The following is a 15,997-nucleotide window of genomic DNA, read 5'->3' as shown; positions in this document are numbered from 1 at the left end:
AGATATGGGTGTATACTCGTATATTACCTGGAGGGTTGATATGGGTGTATACTCGTATATTACCTGGAGGGCAGATATGGGTGTATACTCGTATATTACCTGGAGGGCAGATATGGGTGTATACTCGTATATTACCTGGAGGGTTGATATGGGTGTATACTCGTATATTACCTGGAGGGCAGATATGGTTGTATACTCGTATATTACCTGGAGGGCAGATATGGGTGTATACTCGTATATTACCTGGAGGGCAGATATGGGTGTATACTCGTATATTACCTGGAGGGCAGATATGGGTGTATACTCGTATATTACCTGGAGGGCAGATATGGGTGTATACTCGTATATTACCTGGAGGGTTGATATGGGTGTATACTCGTATATTACCTGGAGGGCAGATATGGGTGTATACTCGTATATTACCTGGAGGGTTGATATGGGTGTATACTCGTATATTACCTGGAGGGCAGATATGGGTGTATACTCGTATATTACCTGGAGGGTTGATATGGGTGTATACTCGTATATTACCTGGAGGGCAGATATGGGTGTATACTCGTATATTACCTGGAGGGTTGATATGGGTGTACATTATTATATTACCTGGGCTGCAGCCTCTGTCAGGCCGCACAGGGCTTTAGATCCGGCGCTGACGGAGTCTCCGAACTCTGGAAGGTTGCTGTTCTTGGCGTTATGAGAGATTCCTGCCATGGCTTCACCGAGGACCTGGACCAATCAAAACACAGTCAATTAGGAGGACCTGGACCAATCAAAACAGTCAATTAGGAGGACCTGGACCAATCAAAACAGTAAATTAGGAGGACCTGGACCAATCAAAACACAGTCAATTAGGAGGACCTGGACCAATCAAAAAGGTAAATTAGGAGGACCTGGACCAATCAAAACACAGTCAATTAGGAGGACCTGGACCAATCAAAACACAGTCAATTAGGAGGACCTGGACCAATCAAAACAGTCAATTAGGAGGACCTGGACCAATCAAAACACAGTCAATTAGGAGGACCTGAACCAATCAAAACAGTCAATTAGGAGGACCTGGACCAATCAAAACACAGTCAATTAGGAGGACCTGGACAAATCAAAACAGTCAATTAGGAGGACCTGGACCAATCAAAACACAGTCAATTAGGAGGACCTGGACCAATCAAAACACAGTCAATTAGGAGGACCTGAACCAATCAAAACAGTCAATTAGGAGGACCTGGACCAATCAAAACACAGTCAATTAGGAGGACCTGGACCAATCAAAACACAGTCAATTAGGAGGACCTGGACCAATCAAAACACAGTAAATTAGGAGGACCTGAACCAATCAAAACAGTCAATTAGGCCCTGAACCAATTAAAACTAATAGAACTTACAGGAATACCGAACAACATAAGAATTGATTGAGCCCAACATTTTACTACAACACATTGAGGGACACAGACAGAGGAGTGAGAGGTCCTGGTAGACTACAACACATTGAGGGACACAGGGGAGTGAGAGGTCCTGGTAGACTACAACACATTGAGGGACACAGACAGAGGAGTGAGAGGTCCTGGTAGACTACAACACATTGAGGGACACAGGGGAGTGAGAGGTCCTGGTAGACTACAACACATTGAGGGACACAGAGGAGTGAGAGGTCCTGGTAGACTACAACACATTGAGGGACACAGACAGAGGAGTGAGAGGTCCTGGTAGACTACAACACATTGAGGGACACAGACAGAAGAGTGAGAGGTCCTGGTAGACTACAACACATTGAGGGACACAGACAGAAGAGTGAGAGGTCCTGGTAGACTACAACACATTGAGGGACACAGACAGAAGAGTGAGAGGTCCTGGTAGACTACAACACATTGAGGGACACAGACAGAGGAGTGAGAGGTCCTGGTAGACTACAACACATTGAGGGACACAGAGGAGTGAGAGGTCCTGGTAGACTACAACACATTGAGGGACACAGACAGAAGAGTGAGAGGTCCTGGTAGACTACAACACATTGAGGGACACAGACAGAAGAGTGAGAGGTCCTGGTAGACTACAACACATTGAGGGACACAGACAGAGGAGTGAGAGGTCCTGGTAGCGTACCTTGGAGTTCTCCATCACGCTGTCCACACAGTCAAAGTAGGACATGTCATTAACGGCTTCTGTCGGGTTCTCCAACATGCCCTGTACCGCCTGGAACACACAGGGCACAGGAATACAGTCACTATACAAGTACCACGCGCACACACACACACACACACACACACACACACGCACACACACACACAGTCACACACACGTAGGGGAGGCGTGGTGTTTGTACCTCCAGTTCTCGCAGGGCGTTGTCACACTCCTTCTGGCCCGGGGCCTGCTGAGTACACATGGTGATCAGCAGGTTGATGCTGTCGGTCACCGCTCTGCAGAGAGGAGAGACCACCAGGCAACACAGTTAGACCAGGGTGGGACCCCCAGGGGACCCCAAGGGGTCCATGAGGGACCACCAGGCAACACACAGTTAGACCAGGGTCTAACCCCCCGGGGACCCCCAGGGGTCCATGAGGGACCACCAGGGGGTCTAACCCCCCGGGGACCCCCAGGGGTCCATGAGGGACCACAATTTACAATTTAGGCATTTAGCAGACGCTCTTAATCCAGAGCGATTTACATTAAGCAAGAACAAAAAGCATGGGAATACATCACATATGTAAAATGCATTTATCGCGAAACATGCGTAAGCTAAGAACGTGACTAGAACATATCTATATAATGACACTATACATATAAACTATAACTAGAACATATCTATATAATGACACTATACCTATATGCTATACTATGCTGTACATATATACTATGAAGTGCTATGACTACATACAATGCACTTATTGTGCTGTCTACATGACATGCTATAAGTCTGTTTCAAATGCTATATAAGTCTAAGAAGTGCTGTCTAAGGGGGGTAGGGTAAGTGCTATGGGCCATGATGGAGTCATGGTTTTCAGACTACGGCGGAAGATCGGGAGTGATGCTGCAGTTCTGATTGCAACGGGAAGTGCATTCCACAGTTTTGGGGCCAGAAGGGAGAAGAGTTTGGGACGTGTGGAGCGTTGTCCCGGCGTTATTAGTGAGGGTACTTCCAGCTTCCCTGCGTTGGCTGATCTGAGTGCGCGGGAGGGTTTGTAGGGTTCAATCATGCTGGCAAGATATGGGGGAGCCATACCTTTGGTTGCTTTAAATGCCAACATCAGAGTTTTGTATTCTGTGCGGGCAGCGACTGGGAGCCAGTGCAGGGAGCGGAGCAGGGGGGAGACATGTGAGAATTTTGGCTGGTTGAAGACCAAGCGAGCTGCGGCATTTTGGATCAGTTGGAGAGGCTTCAGTGCACATGCCGTTAGACCACCAGGGGGTCTAACCCCCCGGGGACCCCCAGGGGTCCATGAGGGACCACCAGGGGGTCTAACCCCCCGGGGACCCCCAGGGGTCCTTGAGGGACCACCAGGGGGTCTAACCCCCCGGGGACCCCCAGGGGTCCATGAGGGACCACCAGGGGGTCTAACCCCCCGGGGACCCCCAGGGGTCCATGAGGGACCACCAGGGGGTCTAACCCCCCGGGGACCCCCAGGGGTCCTTGAGGGACCACCAGGGGGGTCTAACCCCGGCAGCCAGCTGGTTCCTCAGGTTGGGGGAGTTGGGGTCTGTGGACAGGGGTCTTACCGTGCGGCGGCAGCCAGCTGGTTCCTCAGGTTGGGGGAGTTGGGGTCTGTGGACAGGGGTCTTACCGTGCGGCGGCAGCCAGCTGGTTCTTCAGGTTGGGGGAGTTGGGGTCTGTGGACAGGGGCCTTACCGTGCGGCGGCAGCCAGCTGGTTCTTGAGGTTGGGGGAGTTGGGGTCGGTGGACAGGGGTCTTACCGTGCGGCGGCAGCCAGCTGGTTCCTCAGGTTGGGGGAGTTGGGGTCGGTGGACAGGGGTCTTACCGTGCGGCGGCAGCCAGCTGGTTCTTGAGGTTGGGGGAGTTGGGGTCGGTGGACAGGGGTCTTAGCGTGCGGCGGCAGCCAGCTGGTTCTTCAGGTTGGGGGAGTTGGGGTCGGTGGACAGGGGTCTTACCGTGCGGCGGCAGCCAGCTGGTTCTTGAGGTTGGGGGAGTTGGGGTCTGTGGACAGGGGCCTTACCGTGCGGCGGCAGCCAGCTGGTTCTTGAGGTTGGGGGAGTTGGGGTCTGTGGACAGGGCCTTGGCCGACAGCAGCAGCTTGCTGGAGCTCATGGAGATGGTCTTCAGGTTGGACACCACCTGCTTCTGGTCCTCTTTCGACTGCAAGAACATTAGCATCATTTTATTCATCGTTAGTTACAGCATGTTGTGAGTTTGTGTTATTTTGAGACGTTATAGACCACCAAAGTCTGACGTCAATATCGGTAGAGGGCGCAAATCCACGGGTACTTTTTATTTGCATTGTAATCCCCATAGATCGCCTCACTGTGTTTGAAAAATAAACATGTCTTCCCGGCCGTTTCACTCGTATGGATATAAAGAATCAACTGACTGAGAGAAAACGCTATTGTTACTGCTGCTGAATTAGTTACATTTTCGCTAGAAACAGACTAGTATCATATATGAGTGACTGACTGTCATAAACGATACAGAGACACCTCCCCGACAATAACGCCGAGGCAGCTTGTTTATTTTTGGACCACGACGCTTATATGAAACGGTTTTAAGATGAGCCCATGTTATGAGCGAGTGACGTCAGGACTTCGGCGGTCTATTTGTCCATCGTGTCTGGTTCCTCCATCACAGAGCAATGATGGAACACGTGAAGATGAACAACAATATTATTAGGATATACAATAGATACATGAGGTTCTGCCAAAAGCTCAACAGCAACGGAAGGTCCAGAACATGCCGATCGTGACATTTTACTTTAATTGTCACACGAATAATTGTGATCAACAATTTAATTGTATATAAATGAAACGTATAAATTTATGTTTAGCTTTTAGGCTTTGCAAACCAATATTGCACAGGGGAGATAACTGAAATATACATCAAAACGACCTGCTACTGTATTTCCACCCATGTTTGAAGACGTGTGAAAATGTTTCGCCCCAAGCAGGATTTCCCCCCCCCCCCCCCCCTTTTTTTTTTTACTCTGTCCCAAAAATTGAGGAGACACTGTGGAGGCACTGGGGGGACAGTGGGGACACTGTGGAGGCACTGGGGGTCCATTGGGGAGGCACTGTGGGGACACTGGGGAGGCACTGGCGGGACACTGGCACTGGGGAGACACTGGGGAGGTACTGGGGAGGCACTGGGGAGGCACTGGGGGGGCACTGGGGGGACACTGGGCAGACAGAGTTGGGACAGAGTAAAAAAAAAAAGTTAAAAAAATAAAAAAATAAAAAATGTTTTTTTTTTTTTTTTGGCGACCCTCCCCCATGGCGCTCGAAGCCGTTGCTTCGTCGGCCTGTAGGAAGAACCGGGCCTGCTACTGGGTACCGAGGCCATGTGCTTACCGTATGTAATGACAGTACTGTAAGAGCCAAAGTGGTTACAATGTGTAATTCATATGTTTTTGTATTTCACTATTGTATTATTGCATTTATGTTTAATGTTGGTGAGCAGCTTTCCATGCTTAGATATAACTGTTTTTGCAGTGGGTAAAGAGTGACCCCTAAAGTTGTATTTCATGTTCACGATGCACAGCTGAGGAGGTTAATTGTGACTAGATTTGACTGAGGGACTGCCATTGGATTTTTTTGAATCATAGCTTCAAATTGACATATTGGTTGTTCAGTTTGACCCACCAGTTTTGGAGATATGGCTTATAGAGTAATGTCTTGCAGAAAACAGCGAGTTCAGAAAACAGGCTTGAAAGGTTCACTTCTGTGGACTCCAACATTACACCTAGCTACATGTTTAAGCATTTATTTCAACATTGACACTTTACATCTGACACTTATTTGCTCTAGTATGTGTAGAGTCTGCCTGTGATATTAACTCATTTTGGGGAAAAAAACAAAAAAAGTTTTTCTCCTCTGGTGAAAAGCTGGAATTTGCACGATGGCAGTCTCTCAGTCAAATTTGGTCACAATTGGTGTGGTTATGCAACATGAGAAAAAGAGTGAAGACAGACGCTAGTTTGACGCGTGGAACACAACAGTTTTGACTGTAATTTCGGGTGTCTCCTCCTGTTATTGGAACCTGTATCACTATCAGACAAGATAACAGAAGACAATCTGTACTTTGTGCAAAAGGAATTATTTCGTTTTTGTGTGCATATTCTGTACTGCTGGATTCTTCAGTAAACTCCATTAGCGTCACCAGCCATGCCTCGTGGAGTCTGTGAGTAGTGGTCCAGTTACGTCACCAGCCATGCCTCGTGGAGTCTGTGAGTAGTGGTCCAGTTACGTCACCAGCCATGCCTCGTGGAGTCTGTGAGTAGTGGTCCAGTTTCACCAGCCATGCCTCGTGGAGTCTGTGAGTAGTGGTCCAGTTTCACCAGCCATGCCTCGTGGAGTCTGTGAGTAGTGGTCCAGTTACGTCACCAGCCATGCCTCGTGGAGTCTGTGAGTAGTGCTCCAGTTTAACGTCACCAGCCATGCCTCGTGGAGTCTGTGAGTAGTGGTCCAGTTTCACCAGCCATGCCTCGTGGAGTCTGTGAGTAGTGGTCCAGTTACGTCACCAGCCATGCCTCGTGGAGTCTGTGAGTAGTGGTCCAGTTACGTCACCAGCCATGCCTCGTGGAGTCTGTGAGTAGTGGTCCAGTTTCACCAGCCATGCCTCGTGGAGTCTGTGAGTAGTGGTCCAGTTACGTCACCAGCCATGCCTCGTGGAGTCTGTGAGTAGTGGTCCAGTTACGTCACCAGCCATGCCTCGTGGAGTCTGTGAGTAGTGGTCCAGTTTCTGCCTTTCTGCCTTTCTGCCTCGTGGAGTCTGTGAGTAGTGGTCCAGTTTCTGCCTTTCTGCCTCGTGGAGTCTGTGAGTAGTGGTCCAGTCATGCCTCGTGGAGTCTGTGAGTAGTGGTCCAGTTTCTGCCTTTTGGATGTACAAACACAGTGTCCCCTACCTGTGGCTACGTGTCATTACAAGCCTGCTTCAAACTGGTGAATGTGGCTATTGGAAATATTATTTTTTGGAAATGAATGCCACTACAAGTACCCTATGGGAACACGGTGCGTTTCTGTCTTAGAGTATATATGAATAGAGACGGCACCAGAGTTCTCCTCCCATCCACTAGAGTATATATGAATAGAGACGGCACCAGAGTTCTCCTCCCATCCACTAGAGTATATATGAATAGAGACGGCACCAGAGTTCTCCTCCCATCCACTAGAGTATATATGAATAGAGACGGCACCAGAGTTCTCCTCCCATCCACTAGAGTATATATGAATAGAGACGGCACCAGAGTTCTCCTCCCATCCACTAGAGTATATATGAATAGAGACGGCACCAGAGTTCTCCTCCCATCCACTAGAGTATATATGAATAGAGACGGCACCAGAGTTCTCCTCCCATCCACTTGCATTAAGTTAGAGTATATATGAATAGAGACGGCACCAGAGTTCTCCTCCCATCCACTTGCATTAAGTTAGAGTATATATGAATAGAGACGGCACCAGAGTTCTCCTCCCATCCACTTGCATTAAGTTGCTCAAAAGCGCATGAGGCGATTTCACTCCTCCTTCCGGGTAGGAAACATTCTGGGATGGATTTTCCCCAATAACATGAACGCGCTGCCGTTGACTATCATTGCGCACGGTCACGTATGAAACAGCGTTCACGTGTCATGGGCCCAATAACATGAACGTGCGCAATGATAGTCAACGGACCAGAGCTGCAATGACAAATCCGGCCACTATGTCCATTTCGCCTCAGGGTTTCCTCCGGGTGCCGTCTCTATTCATATATACAAGGTTTCTGTCCCTCACTGACCTGGGAGGTCCCGGCCATGTCCACGCCTGCGTCCAGGAAGTGTGTGAAGTCCTGTCCGAACTTGCTGGTGGAGCGGGCCAGGTCCTGGGTGGTCCCCCTGGACGACTGGACCAGCTCGTTGGCCGACTGGCTCAGACCGGCCGCCGCCTCGTTCAGCTGGCCCTGGACCTCCTGGAAGCTCTTCCCACAAGACGGGAACTGTGGACGGGACGGAATGGAACACACAGCGGTTTGGTGACATTTTACAATTCAGGCCTTTAACAGATGCTCTTAACCCCCTTATGGTTATTGACGTAATGAATCAAAGATCGCGTACAGTCTTTATGTGCATCGCTGCGTAAAATACGATATTTGGGGCTTGATTAGAGCTTCATTTGACTTAGGTATTAAAATAAACGATGATAGCTTAGCATCCCGGACATCTGACTGTGTAATAGAGGGCAGCACGGGTCCACCCGGACCCGAATACCCGAGATCCGAACCGAGAACCGAGCTGGTTCGGGTGCAAAATATTGACATGCCGTCGGGGAACGGGTCGGTTCCATTTCAAAGCTGTGTGTGCGCGCAGTCACAGTAACAACACGAACACTAACACTAACACGATCATCATGGCTGGCGGCCCCCTTCTTGAGCGAGGTGAAACCGGTGAAACGCAAACTACAAGCAAACGATTACAGCACGCAATCTCCTAAAAGGGAAGTCAGATGTCTGGGACAGTTTTGTTGTCATTGTCGACGCAGACGGTAACAATGTTGGTGCTGCTAAATGCACAAAGTGTGACTCACTGCTTACTTACGACATGCAGAAGACGGGAAAATCTTCAGTGTTTCACAGTCACGGTGAAAATAAGCATACATAAGTATAATAAGACGAAAGTACGTGAAAATGTAGTTCTGTTCTGAATCTGCATTGTGCTGTGCAAACTGTACTTAACCATGCCACGCATTGCGAGCTTCTTGTAGATCGGCTATTTTCAGCGCTCCTTTGTAGAGGCGGGGGTGATGCTGACGTTCAGTGTTCACTTCAGTCTCATAATCACGGTGAAAATAAGCATAATATAGGATTGGACACACCACGGGTGTAACGGGTCTTTCGGACCGGGTAGGTTTATTTCGGATCGGATCCTGTTTTTATCGGCTCCGTTTCGGACCGGATCCAAAACTTTCGGGTCCGGGCCGGGTCCGGGCAATTAGAATGTTTTCGGATCCGGATCGGTTCTGTTCCGATATCACCGGGTCCGTTTCGGACCGGGTCCAATTTTATGGACCCGTGCTGCCCTCTACTGTGTAACACAGTGCAGAAAGCTAGCGGATGTTGTGATCAGCTGACCGGAAATGACATCGCCAGATTCGCTCTATTCGCTCAAAATCGGCATAATGGTGAAGTCACCGCCAGGACTGGGTATAATACTATAGGATTACCATATAGCACTGCGGCGACATGGGCATAAGGGCTACGCTTGCATGCGGGCCCTTTGTCTAAGACACATTTCTTCCTCGGGAGACAAATAATAAAGAACCTTGAACCTTGAACCTTGAGATATAGTGTGCATGTCACAGATTTTTCTATTGGCATTAAAATGATGAATTAAACATATGAATAGTGCAGGTAGAAGGCTCACCCTAATTAAGCCTCAAAAACGCAGAAAAGTTGACTAAAATGGACTGTGTCCTACAGGACTAGTCATTATTATACTCACAGCATCATATTGGGTCATTATTAAACTCACAGCATCATATTGGGTCATTATTAAACTCACAGCATCATATTGGGTCATTATTAAACTCACAGCATCAGATTGGGTCATTATTAAACTCACAGCATCATATTGGGTCATTATTAAACTCACAGCATCATATTGGGTCATTATTAACCTCACAGCATCAGATTGGGTCATTATTAAACTCACAGCATCATATTGGGTCATTATTAAACTCACAGCATCAGATTGGGTCATTATTAAACCCACAGCATCATATTGGGTCATTATTAAACTCACAGCATCATATTGGGTCATTATTAAACTCACAGCATCATATTGGGTCATAATTAAACTCACAGCATCAGATTGGGTCATTATTAAACTCACAGCATCATATTGGGTCATTATTAAACTCACAGCATCATATTGGGTCATTATTAAACTCACAGCATCAGATTGGGTCATTATTAACCTCACAGCATCATATTGGGTCATTATTAAACTCACAGCATCATATTGGGTCATTATTAAACTCACCGCATCATATTGGGTCATTATTAAACTCACAGCATCATATTGGGTCATTATTAAACTCACAGCATCATATTGGGTCATTATTAAACTCACAGCATCAGATTGGGTCATTATTAAACTCACAGCATCAGATTGGGTCATTATTAAACTCACAGCATCATATTGGGTCATTATTAAACTCACAGCATCATATTGGGTCATTATTAAACTCACAGCATCAGATTGGGTCATTATTAAACTCACAGCATCATATTGGGTCATTATTAAACTCACAGCATCATATTGGGTCATTATTAAACTCACAGCATCAGATTGGGTCATTATTAAACTCACAGCATCAGATTGGGTCATTATTAAACTCACAGCATCATATTGGGTCATTATTAAACTCACAGCATCATATTGGGTCATTATTAAACTCACAGCATCATATTGGGTCATTATTAAACTCACAGCATCATATTGGGTCATTATTAAACTCACAGCATCATATTGGGTCATTATTAAACTCACAGCATCATATTGGGTCATTATTAAACTCACAGCATCATATTGGGTCATTATTAAACTCACAGCATCATATTGGGTCATTATTAAACTCACAGCATCATATTGGGTCATTATTAAACTCACAGCATCATATTGGGTCATTATTAAACTCACAGCATCAGATTGGGTCATTATTAAACTCACAGCATCATATTGGGTCATTATTAAACTCACAGCATCATATTGGGTCATTATTAAACTCACAGCATCAGATTGGGTCATTATTAACCTCACAGCATCATATTGGGTCATTATTAAACTCACAGCATCATATTGGGTCATTATTAAACTCACCGCATCATATTGGGTCATTATTAAACTCACAGCATCATATTGGGTCATTATTAAACTCACAGCATCATATTGGGTCATTATTAAACTCACAGCATCAGATTGGGTCATTATTAAACTCACAGCATCAGATTGGGTCATTATTAAACTCACAGCATCATATTGGGTCATTATTAAACTCACAGCATCATATTGGGTCATTATTAAACTCACAGCATCAGATTGGGTCATTATTAAACTCACAGCATCATATTGGGTCATTATTAAACTCACAGCATCATATTGGGTCATTATTAAACTCACAGCATCAGATTGGGTCATTATTAAACTCACAGCATCAGATTGGGTCATTATTAAACTCACAGCATCATATTGGGTCATTATTAAACTCACAGCATCATATTGGGTCATTATTAAACTCACAGCATCATATTGGGTCATTATTAAACTCACAGCATCATATTGGGTCATTATTAAACTCACAGCATCATATTGGGTCATTATTAAACTCACAGCATCAGATTGGGTCATTATTAAACTCACAGCATCATATTGGGTCATTATTAAACTCACAGCATCATATTGGGTCATTATTAAACTCACAGCATCATATTGGGTCATTATTAAACTCACAGCATCAGATTGGGTCATTATTAAACTCACAGCATCAGATTGGGTCATTATTAAACTCACAGCATCATATTGGGTCATTATTAAACTCACAGCATCAGATTGGGTCATTATTAAACTCACAGCATCATATTGGGTCATTATTAAACTCACAGCATCATATTGGGTCATTATTAAACTCACAGCATCATATTGGGTCATTATTAAACTCACAGCATCATATTGGGTCATTATTAAACTCACAGCATCAGATTGGGTCATTATTAAACTCACAGCATCAGATTGCAGTCTCTTGCTGGCCTCTCCCACGGCGCGGATGGCGTTGTCAACGTCCCTCTGACCCGGAAGACAGTTCACCGAGCGGTTCAGGGCCTGAGACACAGCCTTCGCCACCTACACACACACACACACAACACACACACACACACACACACACGTACGTTTGTATTGCTATACATCATCATTTTGGATGGTAACAAAAGAATAAGGTTGCGGATACAAGCTGCCGAAATGAGTTTTCTCAGACGTGTGGCTGGCATCTCCCTTAGAGATAGGGTGAGAAGTTCATCTCCCTTAGAGATAGGGTGAGAAGTTCATCTCCCTTAGAGATAGGGTGAGAAGTTCATCTCCCTTAGAGATAGGGTGAGAAGTTCATCTCCCTTAGAGATAGGGTGAGAAGTTCATCTCCCTTAGAGATAGGGTGAGAAGTTCATCTCCCTTAGAGATAGGGTGAGAAGTTCATCTCCCTTAGAGATAGGGTGAGAAGTTCATCTCCCTTAGAGATAGGGTGAGAAGTTCATCTCCCTTAGAGATAGGGTGAGAAGTTCATCTCCCTTAGAGATAGGGTGAGAAGTTCATCTCCCTTAGAGATAGGGTGAGAAGTTCATCTCCCTTAGAGATAGGGTGAGAAGTTCATCTCCCTTAGAGATAGGGTGAGAAGTTCATCTCCCTTAGAGATAGGGTGAGAAGTTCATCTCCCTTAGAGATAGGGTGAGAAGTTCATCTCCCTTAGAGATAGGGTGAGAAGTTCATCTCCCTTAGAGATAGGGTGAGAAGTTCATCTCCCTTAGAGATAGGGTGAGAAGTTCATCTCCCTTAGAGATAGGGTGAGAAGTTCATCTCCCTTAGAGATAGGGTGAGAAGTTCATCTCCCTTAGAGATAGGGTGAGAAGTTCATCTCCCTTAGAGATAGGGTGAGAAGTTCATCTCCCTTAGAGATAGGGTGAGAAGTTCATCTCCCTTAGAGATAGGGTGAGAAGTTCATCTCCCTTAGAGATAGGGTGAGAAGTTCATCTCCCTTAGAGATAGGGTGAGAAGTTCATCTCCCTTAGAGATAGGGTGAGAAGTTCATCTCCCTTAGAGATAGGGTGAGAAGTTCATCTCCCTTAGAGATAGGGTGAGAAGTTCATCTCCCTTAGAGATAGGGTGAGAAGTTCATCTCCCTTAGAGATAGGGTGAGAAGTTCATCTCCCTTAGAGATAGGGTGAGAAGTTCATCTCCCTTAGAGATAGGGTGAGAAGTTCATCTCCCTTAGAGATAGGGTGAGAAGTTCATCTCCCTTAGAGATAGGGTGAGAAGTTCATCTCCCTTAGAGATAGGGTGAGAAGTTCATCTCCCTTAGAGATAGGGTGAGAAGTTCATCTCCCTTAGAGATAGGGTGAGAAGTTCATCTCCCTTAGAGATAGGGTGAGAAGTTCATCTCCCTTAGAGATAGGGTGAGAAGTTCATCTCCCTTAGAGATAGGGTGAGAAGTTCATCTCCCTTAGAGATAGGGTGAGAAGTTCATCTCCCTTAGAGATAGGGTGAGAAGTTCAGTCACCCGAGAGAGACTCGGAAGTAGTCTAATAGGGACTTTAAGCAACAATGGCTACGGCAGTCCGCTCCGCGTCATAGCCGCCGTACTTCCGCATAGCGGAGCCGTCCTGAAAACAGTCGTTGTTTAAAGTCCCAAATGTAATGTTGCTCTGGAGAAGTGTGGAGCTCTATGTAATGTTGCTCTGGAGAAGTGTGGAGCTCTATGTAATGTTGCTCTGGAGAAGTGTGGAGCTCTATGTAATGTTGCTCTGGAGAAGTGTGGAGCTCTATGTAATGTTGCTCTGGAGAAGTGTGGAGCTCTATGTAATGTTGTTCTGGAGAAGTGTGGAGCTCTATGCCACCCGTCCCTCCTCCCCTGTGGAGCTCTATGCCCCCCGCCCCTCCTCCCCTGTGGAGCTCTATGCCCCCCGCCCCTCCTCCCCTGTGGAGCTCTATGCCCCCCGCCCCTCCTCCCCTGTGGAGCTCTATGCCCCCCGCCCCTCCTCCCCTGTGGAGCTCTATGCCCCCCGCCCCTCCTCCCCTGTGGAGCTCTATGCCCCCCGCCCCTCCTCCCCTGTGGAGCTCTATGCCCCCCGCCCCTCCTCCCCTGTGGAGCTCTATGCCCCCCGCCCCTCCTCCCCTGTGGAGCTCTATGCCACCCGTCCCTCCTTACCTGTGCCAGCCTCTGCTGGCTGTCGGGGTCTCCCGGCCGGGCGATGGCCCTCTTGGTCTCCTCGATGAGGTTGGCAGACTTGTCCATGACGTCGGCGGCGCAGTCCAGCATGGCGTCGCGGGCGGCCGGCTCCGCCGTGTTGGCGCCCACTCCCCTGGCGGAGGACGCCAGCGCCCGCAGGGCCTGAGCTACGTCTCTGGCCGCCATGCCTGAGGAGGACACAACGAGGCCGGGGGAGAAAGGAAGTTTATGTCCTAACTAGCACTGCACAAAAAACGTGGAATACGGATGTGTATATCACAGGAAACTCCCGTTAAACATTCCAACAAACTCCGGTAAACTCCCGAATTGTACCATCACACCTTTATATTACCGTATATTAACTGTATATGCTGCTAAACTTGAGGTTTACGGGCAAAATACAGTGCCCATAATTGCCCGTTAACTCCTCTTTTCACACAGTGTAGCCTGGCGAAGCCAGACTTCATCCGCCCCTAAATGCATATATATTTTTATATATATATCTAACTCTGGGGGAGCCCACAGGGATCGAACTGGGAACCTTGCGGTTACCATCCGGTCACTCTATCCCTTTGATGTGGGAATGCATGTTGTGAGGTGATAAAGGTTGTGTACCTGTGTAGTTCTCGTTGCCCTGGGTGACTAGATGAAAGGGTGTGTGTGTACCTGTGTAGTCCCTGTTGCCCTGGGTGACTAGATGAAAGGGTGTGTGTGTACCTGTGTGGTTCTCGTTGTCCTGGGTGGGGTGTGTGTGTACCTGTGTAGTTCTCGTTGCCCTGGGTGACTAGATGAAAGGGTGTGTGTGTACCTGTGTAGTCCCTGTTGCCCTGGGTGACTAGATGAAAGGGTGTGTGTGTACCTGTGTAGTCCCTGTTGCCCTGGGTGACTAGATGAAAGGGTGTGTGTGTACCTGTGTAGTCCCTGTTGCCCTGGGTGACTAGATGAAAGGGTGTGTGTGTACCTGTGTGGTTCTCGTTGCCCTGGGTGACTAGATGAAAGGGTGTGTGTGTACCTGTGTAGTTCTCGTTGCCCTGGGTGACTTCACTCAGCAGCTGGGCCACAGCAGAGCTGACAGCCTTGGTGCTCGTACCCAGGTCCTGAGCACACTTCTCCAACTGGTCAGACAACAGAGAGTCATGTGTGGTCAGAAACACTTCAACTGGTCAAACAACAGCGGAGTGGAGTAACAAGAAAAAAAACAATTATGTCATAAATTTACAGCAGCTTGCAAGCTAAACAAATCACACTAATCTCTTTCCTGTGAAATGATGCCACCTTGTGGCAAAACGTGGGATAGGTCTGTTCCAAAAACATAGGTTCCATGTTCATTCCAAGACACAATACAGCTCTTCAAAATACAAGAAATATACATTTTGTGTAAGAACAAGAAGTAGTGGAGTAGAAGTTTAAAGTATATAAAGATATTACTCAAGTGACTCCTCAAGACTAAGTTAACTTCCACATCTGCGTGCGTGCGTGCGTGCGTGCGTGCGTGCGTGCGTGCGTGCGTGCGTGCGTGCGTGCGTGCGTGCGTGCGTGCGTGCGTGCGTGCGTGCGTGCGTGCGTGCGTGCGTGCGTGCGTGCGTGCGTGCGTGCGTGCGTGCGTGCGTGCGTGCGTGCGTGCGTGCGTGCGTGCGTGCGTGCGTGCGTGCGTGCGTTAACTCACGGTCTCCCCAGGCAGTGGTTTCAGTTTGCCCTCCGAGGCCGAGGCCTTGGCCTCCTGTAGATCTTTCTCCAGACCTCTCACTGTGGACAGAGCGTTGTCGATCTCCAGAGGACCGCACGCCTCCTGGGCCTAAAAACACACACATTTTAACAATTTTTTCGACTGAACATCTTTGAATGCAGATTGTGGCCCCTAGATGTGTCACAG

General features: G+C 47.5%; 1 protein-coding gene across 1 annotated transcript in view; it reads right to left on the bottom strand.

Moving 5' to 3' along the window:
* LOC306940293 (talin-1-like) overlaps positions 1-15,997 on the bottom strand; it is a gene marked incomplete at its 5' end in the record, with an annotated part of 110,410 nt that overhangs the window by 74,470 nt on the left and 19,943 nt on the right. Inside the window, 9 exons of the mRNA XM_079525314.1 lie at positions 604-726; positions 2,101-2,190; positions 2,321-2,414; positions 4,167-4,306; positions 7,931-8,128; positions 11,910-12,029; positions 14,104-14,312; positions 15,137-15,239; positions 15,791-15,919. Coding sequence (XP_079381440.1) covers positions 604-726; positions 2,101-2,190; positions 2,321-2,414; positions 4,167-4,306; positions 7,931-8,128; positions 11,910-12,029; positions 14,104-14,312; positions 15,137-15,239; positions 15,791-15,919 — 1,206 coding nt within the window. The remainder of the gene's footprint in view (positions 1-603; positions 727-2,100; positions 2,191-2,320; positions 2,415-4,166; positions 4,307-7,930; positions 8,129-11,909; positions 12,030-14,103; positions 14,313-15,136; positions 15,240-15,790; positions 15,920-15,997) is intronic.

This window comes from Electrona antarctica, assembly GCF_951216825.1.
Source record: "Electrona antarctica genome assembly, chromosome: 16".
Classification (NCBI taxonomy): Eukaryota; Metazoa; Chordata; class Actinopteri; order Myctophiformes; family Myctophidae; genus Electrona; species Electrona antarctica.
The sequence above is the reverse complement of the archived record's forward strand: the minus strand, read 5'-3'. Positions and strand labels throughout refer to the sequence as shown.